At 37.5% G+C, this 18,647-nt stretch overlaps 3 protein-coding genes across 8 annotated transcripts in view; 1 reads left to right on the forward strand and 2 right to left on the reverse strand.

Annotated features, from left to right (window-relative positions):
* st8sia5 (ST8 alpha-N-acetyl-neuraminide alpha-2,8-sialyltransferase 5) overlaps positions 1-5,829 on the reverse strand; it is a 21,511-nt gene extending 15,682 nt beyond the window's left edge. For 2 of the 6 annotated variants that reach the window (XM_084136423.1, XM_084136419.1), the window contains exon 1: positions 5,368-5,627. In XM_084136423.1, the coding sequence (XP_083992549.1) occupies positions 5,368-5,498 (131 nt within the window). In that variant the 5' untranslated portion in view covers positions 5,499-5,627. Of the gene's footprint in view, positions 1-5,367 lie in introns of all 6 variants that reach the window. The other 4 variants (XM_084136418.1, XM_084136422.1, XM_084136420.1 and 1 more) reach the window with 4 other exon arrangements.
* A 974-nt stretch (positions 5,830-6,803) lies between these two features.
* Positions 6,804-13,750, forward strand: rpl37 (ribosomal protein L37). Its single transcript, XM_084136425.1, has 4 exons — positions 6,804-6,945; positions 11,612-11,747; positions 12,703-12,787; positions 13,647-13,750. Exons 1-4 carry the CDS (start codon positions 6,943-6,945, stop codon positions 13,714-13,716), a joined length of 294 nt encoding a protein of 97 aa, XP_083992551.1. The 5' UTR covers positions 6,804-6,942; the 3' UTR covers positions 13,717-13,750.
* A 751-nt stretch (positions 13,751-14,501) lies between these two features.
* On the reverse strand, positions 14,502-17,620 carry hwa (huluwa; the record flags this gene model as incomplete). The annotated part of the gene is made up of 3 exons (XM_084137992.1): positions 14,502-14,679; positions 15,659-15,854; positions 17,090-17,620. The coding sequence occupies 3 exons, from the start codon at positions 17,618-17,620 to the stop codon at positions 14,513-14,515; spliced, it is 894 nt and encodes a 297-aa protein (XP_083994118.1). The 3' UTR covers positions 14,502-14,512.
* Between the last annotated feature and the right edge of the window lie 1,027 nt (positions 17,621-18,647).

The following is an 18,647-nucleotide window of genomic DNA, read 5'->3' on the forward strand; positions in this document are numbered from 1 at the left end:
TTATTTTGCACGTTTATGGATATTAATCTTACTGATGCTTATTTTGCTTCAATGCTTAATGGATTAAAACACTGGTAAACAAAAAGAGGGAGAGAGAGCAAGAGATCAGACATATGCTGGGTTAGAAGAAAAGCAATAATCCTGATTATTTACAGGCATTTGGGAGATAAGACATTGCTGCCATATATTGTAAAAAAAAATTGACCCTGGATCACAAAACCAGTCATAAGTCGCACGGGTATATTTGTGGCAATAGCCAAAAATACATTGTCTGGGTCAAAATTATAGATTTTTCTTTTATGCGAAAAATCATTAGGATATTAAGTAAAGATCATGTTCCATGAAGATATTTAGTACATTTCCTACCGTAAATATATAAAACATTTATTTTTGTGAGTGAATGCAGCACAATCTCGAACATAAATGGACAACTTTAAAGGGTTTCCTCAATTTTTCGATGTTTTTTGCACCCTCAGATTCCAGATGTTCAAATAGTTTTATCTTTGCCAAATATTGTCCTATCCTAACAAACCATACATCAATGGAAAGCTTATTTATTTATTTATTTATTTATTTATTTATTTATGCTTTCAGATTATGTATAAATCAGATTTCAAAAAAATTGACCTATGTGACTGGTTTTGTGGTCCAGGGTCACAAATCATAATAAAAAAACTAAATATGTATCTAGGATTTCTTTTCTTTTTTTTATGTATTAGTGAATGTATTAAAAAAAAAAATTACTAAACCAATCAGTCAGTTTCATATAGACAGCGTTTCACTAGAAAAAATAAATAAATCTGTGAACAACATGATGCCATCTCTTTTTTTAGTACATTATTGTCCCTGAAGAGAAAGTAGACAAGTTTCAAATTCGCTGTAGTAGCCGACATGCACAAATCCTGAAAGAATCAGTTTAATGTGGACATCAGCTCTTCAAATTCCTGTAAACACTGTGACCAGGATGAGAATGCAAACTCAGCTGCTAATGTGAGGAGAGAGAGAGAGAGAGAGAGAGAGAGAGAGAGAGAGAGAGAGAGAGAGAGAGAGAGAGAGAGAGAGAGAGAGAGAGAGAGAGAGAGGAGGATAGATGCTATTCTGCAGACGAGTAGATAAGGTCACGGCTGAAGATGTATCTAAATGTCAATACTTTTTCTGCACTTAGCAAATCAATATCTCCAGGACAATTTCAAGCCTGGCACAAAACTGCAGAGGCTGATCCTAAATGTAGTGTAAGCTAGGAGGAAATCATAATAAAACAACCTTGATGCAATAGATTCATATGCATAAATATCTATAAACAGCAATCGCTTCTTGCCCCTGGCCAGTTCAGTGCGATTTTATCTTAAGTTGTAACTCCGCGTCAACCTCTGCACCACATGACAGCTTTAAGAATAATTGCAATGGCATTAGAAGGCCAATTCCACCATAAAGTGCTTATAATAATTCTTATGTAATTTGACCTGGCAGAAGCTTTTAAGAGGACGTTTTATTCAGTGGCTTTATTCAGTTCTGTGGATGCATTATTAATGCATGCATTTGTCAGTGTCTCCACAGCGGCAGCCAGGCCGACGTGAGAGCAGCAATCTGAGAGCTGTGTTTGTCACTGCTTTAATGCTGAGATGTAAATATCAAAATAACTTCACTGTCACATGCTCACACATATGCTGCAGTGCATATACAGACTTCATCGCTCAGAGGTTGCTCTTCCATATGCAGGAGACTTAAAGGTGCAGTAAGTGATTTATGAGAAACACTGTTGATGTTTGAAATCACCAAAACAAACACGCCTATCTTGACACCTATCTTGATAGCTCCGCCTCCAAATTCACAAACACGCTAGGGCTGGGCGATATGGCCAAAATGCTTTTGTTTTTAAATTGACTAAAGGTTAAACTAAAAATTAAAATGAAAATAAAAACAAAAGCACAAACTAATTATATTAGCCTGCATTTGATTACCCCATTATAATGGATCTGTTTGATATTTTTTGTTTACATGTCATTATTATACAAAATTTGCATTTCATGATGAGTTACATGTGGATTCAGAACCCAGTTAATTCAGATTCCAGACTGAGTCAAACCGGTATCTCTTGAGTCCTTTGATTGATTCATGAAAAGATCCGACTGTAAGGGCCTATGGCTGCGTCCGAAATGGCATACTCTCTTGAGTAGGTACTTATTTTGAATAAGCTTTGTGACCGCTAAAAACCATTAACTTTACTTAATGTCTTAACTTAATTGTAAAAATTTAGTTCTAAAAGTCTAAAAATCTGTACTATTCGCATATGCATTTGTTACTTAGAAAACACAAGATTAATTGGTTTGTTTGAGTACCCAAAAAAAAAGCAGTGGCAATTCTTAATATAATTTTCACTAATTTCCTCCACTTCTGCAGTTATGTCTTCCTTAGTTGCATTCATTCATTTTCCAAAGTCATCTTGAATGTTGAATTGTCAATACAACTGAAACGTCTGAGAGAAGAACACATAAGATCATAAATTGATGTTGATTTCCAAAAATGGTTTTGTTTGGTTTTTGGTCGTCATCATTATGGTGATCAGTGTTCCCTTCGGTTGGGCACTTGGAACTTCATTTATATGACTATAATTCTCTTCCTATTGATGAAGGTGATGCAACAAGAAATCACAATTATTTGTGGTTTCAAATGAACAGAAGTAATAAATATGTTGCTTTAAAAAGGTGACCTTCTACCAGATCATTACCCAGTTTACTTTTCACGTAGAATTATGATCTGTTATAACTGTATTGCTAACACTTATGTAATAAACACCTTGATAAAATCCCCATGTAGTTGTGACAATATCTTGCAACTGACCTTGCTTGAGTCACACACAGTCATCAACATTCAGCATGCAAAACAAATCAATGGCAACAATTACATTTCATTTATTTGTTTTATTAATTGTTTTACATTTTATGTAATTGCTTAATTTTTTATGCCGCAATGCACACTGGGAGTCAGTAATTCTGAGTAGCTTTTCTAAGTCAAGAATAAATCTATAAAGTAAATTATCAAGTACTCTCTACAGTTCTTTTTTAGTTGCTAGTACTCGTGTGTAAGTGAACTAGACTAACAGCAACTGTCAGAACATCATACAATTCCTGTTTCACTTTACAAAGTTTTTTTACAAAGGTTTGCATGCTTAAGTAAGTAAGGTTAATTAGAGTTTACAGTGCAGAAGCCGGACGTAGTAGGTCATCCAGGTACTTTTTGCCTACTGGGAATTCAGACATATTACTCTTGTCAAATTCTGTTTTTCACCTATAGTAGGGAAGTATGCAACTTGTTTTACGGATGCAGTTTTTGTTTTACTTAAAAAAATCGGTTCATAACAGTCGTTTGTTAATGATTCATTGTGTTGAATATTTTCCAATTAATCAAAATAGTAATTGGGACACATGTTGCATGTAGCTCAAAAATAAATAAATTTCTTACCATTATCTTGCTGTGATACACCAATCACACATGTGATGGCGCGTTTCCACAGTTATCAACATCGCATATCCAGTGTTTTTCATATTTTCATTTTTAAACAAATTAACAGCTACGAAGGTGTTTCTACAGCTCAGAGAGTGATGGCAAATTCATATTTCTCTCCTCTGACTGCTGTAATCAATCTCTTGATATTTCTCCCCTCTCTTGGAAAGTCGTGGAAATGCTATCATTGATTTTTTCCTTTGCTACTGGAGCAAATGGGAATATAAAAATTACATTTGCTGTCGTCTCCCACTATAGAAGTTTACCTATGACGACTTGTGCGTCTGAGAACCATGGAAATTTAACCAGGGATTCTCAAGACCGGAAGTCGTCAAGGGTAAATTTCTATAGTGATTCTTTTGCAAATGGGGGGGGGGGGGGGGGGGGTCGGGGTGCATGATAGCGTTTCTATGACTTTCCAAAATAAATGTTTATTGATCCAAGCCAAATGAGCAGTTCTACTAAAATAAACCTTAATTTGTCTTTACACCCTCTTTAAGTCTATGGGATTTTTAAACAATTTTTTATCATTCACCAGGGTTTAGGATTTGGTCAAAGCCATAAACAGAAATATAATCATTTGGTCATTTAGCAATAGAAAATACCATTCGCCTTGGCAAAACACCACTAAAAATATAGAATGACCCAGATAACTTGGTCTTGGAAGACAAATGTTTCATATTTAGACTATTACTTGGTTTTAGGTTTATTTTCATAATGAAAGCATGCATGGTTTCTTAGTAAATCTGAGCTCAGTTTTTTATTCACATGCTTTGAAACACTAAGGAAACAAAAAATAGGGAGAAATAACTCAAAAGTCTCCATTTGGTCTCCATTGCTGCACGGTTTTGAATCTGCAGTTTGCATGTTACATTAAAGCCGAAACCATCATCCACCCATACGCTTGTTTCTCTCCACTTCAGCAGAATAGATACGGGGTACAGGACAGCATTCATGCAATCGAAACGCAGCCATCAGGCTCTGATGTCATGAATGCTGAGTGTGTGTTAGAGGTGGACGCAGGAGGGGGGTTCAGGTGGGAGTGTTAGAAAGCTCGAATTCAGCATATGGGCATCTGCCGGGACGCAGGAACCATAATGCACTGGGGGCGCTTCTTACGAGAGACGCCATTTTACATAGACAAACACACACACGCACTCACACTCAAACACCCTTGCAATGCTGAGCCATCTCACTCTGCTTACCTCCGCTCCCAAAAAAACTCGAAAATGATTCACCTTCCGGGGCTTATTCTTAGTATGATGTCATTTTGATGTAAGTGGACCCAAAAAAAGGCATGAAATCTGGGTCTTATGAAACAGCACCATGATTTCAATGCATAATTAATTTCCAGTGCTTGAATCTAGGCTATGTGCTCATGCAAAAAAAACAAAAAAAAACAACAGAGGCTACATCACAGTCTTCCAGTGCACTGTTTTATTATTTTTTATATAGCCTCGTATTATGGACATAACTGGATAAGGTTCTGCAATATATGGATTTTTGCTGTCACACAGGTTTATGCAAGATGTATGAGCTGTTTAAAGGGCTGAAGATAGAAAGAAAAAAACAAATCAGGAAGAGAAGAGAAAAATAAACAGAGGAAGAAGAAAAACAGACTTAAGCGTCTCGCTGCATAGACAGTCATTCAAGGGACTGTGTATGGCATGATTTAATGGAGCTCAAATTTAAGAGGTTTTGAAGCAATATGGGTGCAATATGACTAGAATATGTCTAAGAATAACTGCTGAAGACTTTCATATTATAAGTATAAAATTTGCTTTATTATACAGAACAGATACCCACACAGAACTTTTTTTTTTTTTTTGCATTATGCACCATTGATAAAAATCATCATCTTACCTTTTAATGTAGTTCTTGCCATAGAGGATTTGCTGCAATAAAGTGACCAGTCCAAAAGCACATATGAAAATAAAACAAAGGGATCTGTTTCCTAGCAGATCTCTACTATATGTCGGATCTGAGTAGCCCATCCTTCAGAAGAGAAAGCCACGGTCGCTTTTGCCCTACAGATTGAGAAGACACATCGAGGCACACCCGCGCGTGTTTACCGTCCTCACAGGCACTGATGCGCGCTCAGTCTCCATAGCAGCTGCCGTTCGCCTCAGTGTCGCGTTTGAGCAGTCTGCCCGTGCATATGTCAGAGAAAGCGATAGTATCACTGCCCACTGAGGTGAATCTTCTGTATGCGGAGGGCTAGAAATCTCGCATCACCTGCAAAGACGCGACACTCCTGCAGAATGCGCGTCACGAATGCAGAGCGCGCGCAGTCGGTGACGCGCTCCACTCCCTCTCATCAGCACCAATGGGGCAGGGAGGGATTGCAACCTAGACTGGTTTCAAACCATTAAAGAAAGACGACGCATGGGTTTAGGGGACATCGGAGCAGGATCAATGACTGCAATTACAAGAGGAAGCATGCTTTGCAGCGATAGTTGGAGATTATATTTGGTTGCCCAAACATTAGGATAACATATGATGACTGAATAATGCATTTTAAATAAATAAAATAATATAAATAAAATAGTGATATATAAAAATGGTAAAAATATAATGAAAATAAGAGTTATAGTAAAAAAAAAGAGGAAATAATTATTTCTCATTGGAAGGCCATTTTAATGTTTTCACCTTATTTTTAACTGACAAACAGAATGCAACTATTTTACTGTAATCATACTATATGGGACAAAAAGTGTAAAAAAAACTGGAATTGCATGAAAAGGAATCAGTGCTGCTTTATCATGCAGTGATATCAGAGGATTGTGTAGGCTATGGCCTATGAAGGTCATTTAGGATTTTTTTTAGGAGCAGTTTGAGTCTAGACGTTTTTGGCAGCTCTGTTATTTATGTTTACGGTAGCTGCGAGTCCTTGCAGTTAAAAGACCATTTCTAAAAGACAAATCAATAAAATGGCTGGCTTTGTTTCCCGAAGAAAAGGCTAAGCAACACATTCACTTTTGTTGTCTTTAAATTAAGCTAATTATAATTACTACACCAAACCCTCCACCTGAACCTAACATTAACAGGATTCTTTAGTACAATCTTAAGTTTAAGATATTAAGACATAATTTCCTTAAGATGTTTTTGATGGTTATAGATGTGTATTATGGTTCCATTATTGTGTAAACAGGCTAATAGGCTAAATCTTGTTATCGTATTTAGCATTTCTGGAATAATTGCTGATTAATTTAAATCCTTTTTGTGAACAGAACAGCTACCTATTAGGTTGAAAATACGTTTTGTCATCGTCATTAAAAATATTTGTTATATCTGTAGGACTCGTTGTGATTGAATGGAGAAGTCCGCAGTGCAACACTAGGGGGACGCATTTAGTTGTTGCACCGTAGGAGCGCCGGTGGTGTTTTAACGGAACACCGGAACCTCTTCCGGTCTCTTTCGAATCAACTCTGAGGAAAGATGGTGAGTCTTACAACGCCTTGCCTTCAAAATCCTCCAACATCTGATTTGTGGCTTGTTTTAAATCACTGTAACATTAATAATGTCGCAAGCATATGTATTCAGGACTCAGTATAATCTATTATGTTTGTGATTCCTCTATAATGAGACGTTCTAGATGATTTTATTTTATCGGTTAGCATGACGCTTAGCATTCCCGTAACGAACTCGTGAAAATAAACCGGTTTGCTTTAAAACGATCTCCAGTATTCATTTAAATCGTTTAATTATGCGTAGTCTTGAGTCTTAATATATTTGAGACTGTATAACTGTCTAAATTAGACCGTAACAAGCGTTAGAAACTAGTTGTATAGGTATCGTAGTGGAGTGAGTTTACATGGTTGCCCTGTGCAGACGTGTGTAGTTGTTGTTGTTTTTTAGAGCCTATTAAAGGAATAGTTCACTTTAAAATGAAAATTCTGTCATCATATATTCACCCTCATGTTGTTTCAAACCTGTATGAATTTCTTTCTTCTGCTTTGCACCATTAAACTTAGTTGAAGCGTAACTCTACGTATAAACTAAATATTTACGGCAGCCTCCGATCAGGAGTAATGGATGGAATAAAATATCAGACAGACTGATCTGCATCAATAAGCTCTTCTTTTACCTGACAGACTTAAATTCTTTAGATATGATTATGCTGACATTTACACTCGCTTACATTTTAAGATCGAGAACATTATAATGTGAATAGATCACTTTGTTAGCGGCTATCTTTAACACGAACCCTTTCTAAACAGCACACCTGTGTGCATCGGTCCATGTTGTGCATGTCAAATATCAGTCATAATCAATAAACGTAATTTCTTTTCTTTTTTTGTATCAATATTTATTTATTGATCCTTATTCAATTCATTTCAAATACAGTTTCTGAATGTTATTTACATATAAAAACACTTATGCTATTCATGATCACGTATCGTATTTAATGGAAACTTATTTTTACCGTTAGTAACGTGAGGCAAAAGAATGAAGGATAAACTGAAATTCACGGCATTTCAACACAACATCTGCTCATGTATTTGAAGGCTGCTATTGGATCATCGAGGCTAAACGTCATATTATGCGACTATGCACGGAGAGCTTACGACCTACTAGCTACGTTCTGCCTTACTAATGGCGCTTTTCCATTACCAGTACCAGCTCGCTTTTCGCTCCGTTTTCCATTGCAGATAGTACCTCCACAATAGTACCTGGTCGTCATAGCGACGCCGCAGGAAACTGCCGTGACTTAATCTTTTACGCGAGACGCGCCCGCTACCCACACACACAGGACAATGGAGGAAATCGAGTGTATGCTGTTTTTGGATGTTTTTATTTTTGTTTTTGCTGTTTTTTTATTCAGGATACTCCGTCTGGCGCGTGCAATGATGACGCAGTGAATAGTGACGATTCTCTCTGACCAATCAGCAATCTGTCGTGTTTTCACGTCACATTTTAGTATCGCCTCAGCTCGTCTCAGCCCGCTTAGAACCTCGCCGGAGGTGGTACGAAAAAAAGTACCTGGAAGCAGGTACAGGTACAACTTTTACACAGTGGAAAACCAAACAGAGCCGAGCCGAGTCGAGCTGGTACTGTGTAGTGGAAAAGCGCCATAAGTTAACAAATGGTGCAACGGAATTTTTAGAAAGTTCAGAGTTAGTTAGAAACTAGCTAGTAGATACTAAGCCTCTAGTGTGGACTTTACGTTCCAATTTAAGAAAGAACTTACGAACGGCTGGTGCAACCCTACCCTGAACACAAAGGAAGATATTTAGAAGAATATCAGTAACCAGACAGTTTCTGGGTCCCATTGACTTCCATAGTATATTTTTTTCCTACTATGGAAGTCAATGGGACCCAGAAACTGCCTGGTTACTGTCATTCTTCTAAATATCTTCATTTCTGTTCAGCAGAAGAAAGAAATTCATACAGGTTTGAAACAACTTGAGCGTGAGTAAATGATGACAGAATTTTCATTTTAAAGTGAACTATTCCTTTAAGTTGCTTTTCTAGACAGCATTTTTGTGCATAATAGATACAGCGCATTTAGGCCACGCCCACACCGGGGAAAAACAAACCAACCGTCCCCATTGACTGCATTGCGAGAGGCTGCCTCCTTGTCATTTCTTGCTTCTAACAAAAGACAGAAAAATGCCTAAAAGCTGCTGTGTGACGAGGTGTACAGCAAACAAGCTAAAAAAAAAAACAGAAATAAGTTTTTATTAGCTCTCGACCCCAAAAAACGAGTGTTTAGGACAAAAGTGGATACAGGCAGTTGAGACAGAGCGTCACGTGTCTCATTACTTTGAGAACTAACGTACGTCCGCTGGAGGAGACTGTAATCAGCTACACAGGATAGTTTATCTTGCAGAAATATAATATATAAAACTGACATTTGGATATTTGACTCACCAGTGACCAAATGTTTAACTTACTGCACACGTAGTGTATTTTTAGTGCATACTGAGTGTCAGGATCCCACAATTTACCCATTCGTTCCAGCCTGTATCCACTTTTATGTCCTCAAACGCTCGTTTTTTGGGGTTGACAGCTTATGAAAACTTATTTCTAGGTTTCTTAGCTTGTTTGCTGTACACCTTGTCACATAGCGGCTTTTAGGCATTATTCTGTCTTTTCTTAGAAGCAAGAAATGACAAGGAGGCAGCCTCTCGCAATGCAAAGTCAATGGAGACGGTTGGTTTGTTTTCCCCCTTGGTGGGCGTGGTCTTAAGATTATGACGCGTTGCGCTCTGTCTCTAGTTGCCAGATGCCAGCAAGGTTTTCCAGCCCAAATTTTTTCCCCGCAAAAATGATTGTAAAACCGGTAAACCGCCCAATCTGGCAACCCTGTTTCCTTCCTCCTTTTCTTTTCCAACAATTTATTGGAAGTCCTAGACATGGTAAGCTATCATTAAATAGCACGTTAGCTAGTCTTCCTTCCTATACATAATTGTTGGGCATCATAGTCTCAACTTATTTAGCTTCCTTTATATCATTGTGGGCAACTAACGTTACCTAACAAGCTGCTTTATTAAACTGCATGTTTAGGAATTATAATCTAGTTAGCCGCAGGGAGCTAACGTTACACTGCGACCAAAATGGTGGCATATGCGGCCTTTTGAAATGCCATTGCGACCCTAATTTTTAACGCAGACATCCCAAGTCTTTCGGAAATTCCGGAAGTCTCCCCCCATATTGATAGCAGCTCCCTGATACCCGCAAATCAGTTAAAATCTCCCGGAAGCAAGAGCGCGCAAGCGTAGCGCGCGCACGGCAGAGAGAGGGAGCGAGAGACCTTGCGTGTGTGTGTGTGCCTCCGGATTTTATCTCTACTCTCGAACCGAATTAATCAGAACCCCCCCCACAAATACGGACGCACGCACACAGAGAGAGAAGATAATTGTAAAATGAAAATTGACGGGCTATAGTTTAAATTTTGTTCTTGTTTGTTTTTTTCTGTCAAAATGTCAAAGCATTTTTTACTATCCATCCGTGTTTATTAAAATTCGTTAAATGACGGAAGTTTTACTGTTAACACAGCCCTCGTTATATGTCGGATTCGTCTAACTTATACTTGATACTATTTTTAGAATAAGTGATTCGTTATGCTATTATTGGACTCCTGTCTATTCATTGTCAACTGTTTTCTATAAATATGTTTGTATTGGCTAACATTTATGCAGCTAATGCGTGCAGCCTATTGTTTAAAATGTTCAAACGCAAAGACAGCACATCACAAATAGATGCCCTTTTCCCTGTGCTATTTAGTATCATATTTGGATATTGGAATAATAAATTAAGTAGCCTATCTTAATTGTACACAATGTTCCTGTTTTTTTTTTTTTTTGTTGTTTTTTAAATTGTTTTACTGTTTTCTAGGGGTTTCTTAATTTTAGACAAGTTGACCAGCACACATTATATGCAATGCAATATAATGCATGTGTGTCCTATGTGTGACACATTTTGCACACAGGTAAAGGTGCCCAATATCAGTCATTTCTAAAGTGAAAACAAAAGTGTTTTGGAAAATATCTCTTTATTTGATTATCAGTAAATTTTTCTATACAGAGATATCGGTATCGGCCATAACAGCAATATTAATATCAGTTATTATCGGTATCGGCCACAATTTTCACATCGGTGCATCACTACTTAAGAGTTCAGGAGTCTGCCCATCTGTGCCAACCATGGCATGTTGAAATCCATTTTGCACTTTGTGTACTGTATTTTCTAATGCAGAAAATCTATCCCAACCAATGTTAAAGAAAACAAAAACAAGAAGGCATGTGGTTTAAAAGATGGCAAGTAAAATAAAAAGCACATCTGTATGCAATACAGTTTCATTATTGTTCATTATTATCCAGAGCGGCTTACTAGAAATAATTTGTGCGACCAAATCATGTTTTGCGCCAGTAACTGAAAAAGTTAGTAGTGCAAGTGCCACCAGTGGAAAAGGTTAGTGTAGTTCCCTGTAGCCAGCTACATAAACAGTATTTTTGTACACTTTAGTCTCAGAATAGACAATTAACATTATAGTGTTAAATCCAGTCAAGCTGCATATTGATGAATGCTGTCTATGTAGGCAACCTGATGAATGAGACCATTTAAGCAATAATGTGAATTATACATTTCTTTTGTTTTTCAGACGAAGGGTACGTCATCTTTCGGTAAGCGTCGTAATAAGACGCACACTCTGTGCCGCCGCTGTGGATCCAAGGCGTATCACCTGCAGAAGTCCACCTGCGGGAAGTGTGGCTACCCTGCCAAGCGCAAGAGAAAGTGTAAGTTCACAGTTCACAGATACAGGTTCAAGTAGCTTTATTGGTAACATTAAAGTGCCCCTGTTATGCTTTTTCAAAATATTGCCTTTCATGCAGTAATATAGCTATTTGTGGATGTAAAATGTCTTAAAAGAGAACTCAAAGCGCACAACAAATAGCTATTGTCTCCTTAAAGATAGAATTGGTTCTCAGTCTCTCTTCCTATTTACACAAAACATTTGCATAATGCCAGCCTATGGTGTTCATTGGCTGCCCGTGAACAACGTCTACTTTGACCCTCAAACACTGTAGTTGTAGCTGAGACTGGAAGAGTTTGTCTTGTTGTCTATGTGGAGAAGATGCTGTTTTCAGCGCTGTGAATCCACTTTTATGCACTTCAAAAGATGAGGACTCGCGCTGGAATTGATACTGAAAACCCGACGCCATTGTTACTGTTCGTATCACTGTGTATCAAGCGCTGAGGAAGAGCCTGAGCTGAAATTTAGAAGTTTCAGACAATCACGACAGACTGGGCTGTCTGACCAATCAGAGAAGGCTTGTGAAAAAGGTGTTTAGAGAGAGACTGAATCTTCAAATGAACCATGAAATTAGATGGTGCAATGTAGTTTTCTTTTTTTTGTCCTTGGATGCATGTAAACCTATTATAGGAGACCTTCAAAACAAAATTAGGAACCTTTAAAATAGCATAAAAGGGGCACTTTAACACATTTACACAATTTAAAAAATAAGTAAAAATAGGGAAACTGTAAAAACATTGTGTTCTGTCTGGTTAATTAACTTACCAGTGATGACCAAAAAAAAAACAAATGTCTGAACAATTGACTGTCCAGTGATAACAGTGTTTTGAACTGAGGTAAGCTTGAGATGTTGATGAACAGAACACAGGTGCTCATCTGCTCAAATGCATGTTGATGTTTTCATGTGTGTGAAGTGTAATGATTGTGTGTGTTTGTAGACAACTGGAGCACTAAGGCCAAGAGACGCAGCACCACAGGAACTGGCCGCATGAGGCACATGAAGGTTGTTTTCCGCAGGTTCAGGTGAGTAAACGTGCATTCAGATATTCATGCTTCTAAGGTTGTTTACACAACACCGTTTGCAACTGAAAACACAACTTGTGCGTTTTGGCCGTTCAGTTACACGACAACCGTGTCCTGGGGGCCTGAAAACGCAAGCTTTTGAAAACCATGCCTTTATCGGCATGACGGCCTGCGCATGCTTAACATGTTTACACATGCGTATTATGTGTTCGTGGGGTGTTTCTTAACAATGACATCACCAACTACTGGCCTGGCATGCTTAATAACAGCCTTTTTAGTCATTTTCGCAGATTGTTGTAATCTTTTTTTAGTATAATGTTATTGTGTAAACACACTAAGAGATGTTTTTTTCTAGTTCAGGGCAGAGTTTTCTGAAAGCACTTTCAAAATTTTTTTTTTTACTTTTTTACTGATTTCGACCTTTTTATGCACTTTTCTTTTGCATATTATGACTCTGACACACTGAAAGGTCTCAGTGGGGTCGAGGTTGATGCCGTGATATTTAATTGTTAAAAGATCTTCCTGTTGATTCTGCACTGATGCTTGTCCAAAACTCGAGTGCGGTTAGATTAGTTGGCTTACCAATGATGTCCAAACATAAATGTCTGAACTAATGACTGTCCAGTGATCTTAATTTTGTACTGAGGTAAGCCGGACCCATACTTTTGTTAGGATCTGTTTTCAGTAATCAGTTTTTATTCCTCAAACTAGTGGGTTTTTGAAACTCTTGTTGGTGGGGATTTTATTGCACATCTCAGATGTATTGATCATGTTATGAGCTTGTGGCCATTTACATAGTTTTTTTCACATTATCTGTGTGCGGTTATGTAAACTGAAGTATGTTTTCTGTGCATTTCAGAAATGGATTCCGTGAGGGAACCGTGCCCAAGCCCCGCCGGGCAGCTGTGGCTGCGTCCAGCTCCTCATAAACTGTTTCCAATAAAAAGTGGTGTTTGAAATGTCTTATCTGAATGCCTTATTCATTCTCACAAACACTTTCAGTACTTCTCAAACTGACTGACTAAACGGAATTATATCATTATAAACCAAATGCTTAAAGAGAATTTTTGGAAGAGTACCATAATGAAATTATATGGTGTTTTCTTAGTTTTTCAGCTTTCATGGAAGCTTTAACCAGAGTTGAGACTTTAAACTCCAGATCAGCTGTTTTGCAGTATAAAATTCTAACGCAACCTTATCTCGCTAAGAAAATCACTTTTAATATGTTAATTTTCTTGTTGCATTAGATTGGGTCAACAGCAATAAAATAAGACCCTATATTTAAAAACTTTATTATTAAATTCAGGCATATCTAAATACTTTACTTTTTTGATACAAGAATGTGTAGGGTGTCAAAATTGTGAGAACAGTTTTCTGAAATCCTCAGTAACTCCATGTTGAGAATCGTGGGAAACATAAAAATAACAAAACGGTGAGAAATCTAAAGCGTGTAAAACAAATGCAGTGATCTAAAGTGAGAACAGTGGTGAAGTGATTCAGTAAATGCATTTTTGTGAACAGAACAAACCTGTTTGGAGTTGCTGCAGAAAGAAGCTGTGATTGTGAACACTTTTTTGGTTTGGATTGTGTGTGCTTTGACAACATGTGATGTGTTGCAGTTAAAACAGCAAGTGAACATTAAATGCACTAAACCCAGACTCAACTCAACTGAAGTTCTAGAATGAGAGTGGCTGAATTGAGTCTTGTTCTGGACGTCTTCAGGCTCTAGACCCAGTACTGTTTGGTGGTGATGGGAGGTGCGTGGGGTCTGTGTTTCGGGATGTGGTTCTGCGTGACGTAACTTGGGTCGTAGTAATCCCATTCCAGAGCGGATGCCCAGACTGAGCCCGGGAAACCATCGCTGTCCACAGAAAGGATACGCAGAGATACACCTAAATGAACAATTAGGAGAATTCAAAGAATGAAACTCCAAATATACACTTCTGGTCTGTCAATAGATTGGAATAATTATGATTTTAAAGAAGTCTCTTCTGCTCATCAAGCCTGCATTTATCTGATCAAAAATACAGGAAAATGGTAATAATGTGAATTATTACAATTTTATTTAATTGTAATTAAAATGTCATGTATTCCTGTGATCAAAGCTGAATTTTCAGCATCATTACTCCAGTCTTCAGTGTCACATGATCCTTCAGAAATCATTCTAATATGATGATTTGCTGATCAAGATAGATTTCTGATTATTATCAATGTTGAAAACAGTTGTGCTGCTTAATTATACCACATACCAGTTTGCGGTAAGTATTTAAAAAAATAAAATAAAGTAATACTTTATTCAGCAAGGATGCATAAAACTGATCAAAAGTGACAGTTCAGACATTTAGAATGTTACAAAAGATTTCTGCTTTCTATGAAATGCTGTTCTTTTCAACTTTCTATTCATCAAAGAATCCTGAAAAACTCACCATTTTCCTCAAAAATATTAAGCAGAGCACAACTGTTTTCAACATTGATAATAATAAGAACCATTATTAATAACTGAGCACCAATAATAGCTGATAATGAGCAGCAAATCAGCATATTACAATGATTTTTGAACGATCATGTGACAATGAAATTTGAAATGATTTGAAATTGAATGAAATGAGTCATGGCTGCTAAAAAATAAAATTTTTTCCATCACAGGAACAAATTACATTTTTCAAAATATACTGAAATAGAAAACAGTTGTTTTTAAATTGTAATAATATTTCATAATATTACTGTATTTTGGATAAAATAAATGCATCCCTGGTGAGCATATGAGAATTACGTAATTGTCACGAACTTTTGAGCAGTAGTCTATATGTAGTGCTGAGCATTTATATAATCTTAAAGAAATGGTTTGAACGTTTGAATGAACGAGATCACAAAACTGGCCTGCACTGGCTCCGAAGTCACTGTCCAGTCCAGAACCCCCCGCCGAGGGGCTCGACGACGCCACATAACAGGAGATCTCCGGCGGGATGATGCTGGCGGACTCACACTCCACATGGATCTTGTCCAGAGAAGCGTTCTCCAGGTCCATAGTGCTGCTTCTACGCATGCAGGTCATCGGCATTGTGAACTGTAACCAGTGCAGGTAAAGGGTTAAATTACTTCCATAGGATCAAACATATTTCACTGGGAGCCAAAAACGGCACAGAACGGTACTATAGTGATAGGCTACTATGGTTCTAACAATAGTGGGGTGTTTAAATTGTAGTGCCATTAGGAAAATTAACCATGGTTTTACTATAGTAAAAGTGTAGTAACCATACTTTTTTGGCAGATTGATTACCATTTGTTTGAGCACAGTTTTACTACATATACCATGGTTAGTGTAGCAAAACCATGGTTCATTTGTTGGTTTAACTACAATAACAATGTTTGTGTTTGTTTTTTGGAATTAACGGTGGCCCATAACCACCATAAACCTCAAATTACCATCAAACAACCAATTTAAAGAACTGTGGTATAAAAATATGATACCATTAGGGCCATCACCACCACCATAAACATTGACATTTTTCCTTAATACTCAAATTAATATCCATTAGGCCAATAACCACAATAAACATTGACATCTCAAATACTCAAATTAATATTCAATATGCCCATAACCACCATAAACATGGACTTTTTTCCTTAATACTCAAATTAATATCCATTAGGCCCATCACCACCATAACCATTAACATCTTAATACTTAATTGAATATCCAATAAGCCCATAACCACTATAAACATGGACATATTTCCTTAATACTCAAATTAATATACAATAGTCCCAAATATTCAATTTGGTTTAAATTAATATTCTACTGGCCCATAACCACCATAAACATTGATATCTTAATACTCAAAATAATATTCAATATGCCCATAACCACCATAAATATGGACATCTTTCCTTAATACTTTAATATTCAATATGCCCAAATATTCAATTTGGCTCAAATTAATATTCAATATGCCCATAACCACCATAAACATTGGCATCTTTCCTTTATACTCAGATTAATATTTAATAGGCCCATAACCATCATAAACATGGACATCTTTCCTTAATACTCAAATTAATATTCAATAGGCCCATAACCACCATAAACATGGACATATTTTCTTTAATACTCAAATAAATATCCATTAGGCCCATAATCACCATCAACATTGACATCCTAATACTCAAATTAATATTCAATAGGCCCATAACTACCATCCATAAACATTGACATATTTCCTTAATACTCAAATTAATATTCAATTGTATAATGTAGGATCCAGAACTGGCTTTTGGACATACTCGTGTTTTTGACCCTACCCCATTTGGAGTCACATGAAGTTCTGGTGAGTTCGGTGGGACCGTGTTGACTCGCTCCGTGTCCGAATCACTGGACAGCAGCAGAACCGGGGCGCTCTTCCTCCAGTTCGGCACGCGCAGTGACTCGGACCGGGCGTAAGTGGCCCCATCCGGGCGTAGAAACCTGGCGCGCTGCCCGGTGGCCCTTCTCTCCGCCGAGGAGGTCAGGGATGAGGTGATGGGGGGCGCCAGCATCGGTTCCGAGACCGAAACATAGTTGGTCTTTCTGTTTGGAGCGAACAGAGGCTCATCAGAGAAGCGGGTGATTCTCTGGCGGGTGGAATATGAGGAGTGCATGAGCGAGATTTCCGACCCGCATCGGTCTCTCTTCCTCCGGGTCATGCGGAACAGCTTGTATCCCACGAACAGGCAGTTGAGAAGCAGGAGCAAAAGGACGCAGGGAATGAGCACCAGGATCAGCAGGGCCAAACTGGACACCGGGAGGCCCTCGGGTAAGTTTGATGAGGGCACAGCCGATCCCAGCTGCGACATTTCATCACAAATCAAGATAGATAATGTGATTTTGATGTTTACACTATTTCACCTGTGATCATAAATGTTTTCATATAAAATATTATCTATAAAATGACTAAAACTGACAGTCGACTGTTGAACCGCAGGTGCGCCCCATTGACAACAATCAATTGATGCGTCAAGAGCTTTCTGGCTTTTCACCGCTTGAAATCGACAGTAACAACAACTTTACAGTCTTACCTCATAGATGAGAATGCCTTTGGAGTGTTAAGCCGTCTTTTTTTGTTCGCAAGCCCTCAAAATATCACGATAATGAAGTTCAATATTGCAGGGAGTAGGCTTTTTTTGAGGACTTTCAGCTGAGGTGAAATCAAGGCTGTGATATCTGACTGGAAAACCAAGCAAAATCACCCGGAAAGTTCTGGAGTTTGCTAAGGAAATGCTTAGGAAAGAAACATTGGGTGACAATATGAAATGTAAATAATATTTATGTAGCTATATCATGTTTTTGCTACTTCTATTATGTCGCTAAACGTCACTCACAGGTTTGTGAGCCGGAATAGCCAGGATTTATAAATGTAGGCATATTAAAATCAAATTTATTTTTGAGCATGATCCCAAATTATTCTTAATAAAAACATAAAGTAAATCTTAAATACTCGACACATGGCCTTGATGTAGCCTAATTATTTCTTAATCAGTTTTTGCTGAGGGAAACGTTTGGTGTTTTGTTAGCCAGTGTTGTTATTGTTAACTAAAACTATTCAAAAATCGTTTTTGTTAATTGAAATAAAATATAAGGCTAATATTAAATTAAACCCTAAAATTATTTTAAAAATCCAACTGAAATACGTTTATGTTGAAGTAGGCCTGGGTCAATGACGTGACGCCTAAATTTTCTGTCCGATTGCATTTTTTCAGGCAAAAACGGGTTTAATTGCATAAAAAGATACTGTATATTTGTAGTACCTCTCCCATGTATGCACTCACTTTAACTTTTCAAAAACCTTTACTTATTTGTTACTTTTTTTGTTATTTAAAGTGT

This window comes from Abramis brama (assembly GCF_963993115.1).
Source record: "Abramis brama genome assembly, chromosome: 15".
Taxonomy (NCBI): domain Eukaryota; kingdom Metazoa; phylum Chordata; class Actinopteri; order Cypriniformes; family Leuciscidae; genus Abramis; species Abramis brama.

Coding starts and splice junctions, on each gene's coding strand:
- rpl37 (XM_084136425.1), top strand. Junction 11,748..12,702: donor TGCCAAGCGCAAGAGAAAGT/GTAAGTTCACAG, acceptor GTGTGTTTGTAG/ACAACTGGAGCACTAAGGCC. Junction 12,788..13,646: donor GTTGTTTTCCGCAGGTTCAG/GTGAGTAAACGT, acceptor TGTGCATTTCAG/AAATGGATTCCGTGAGGGAA.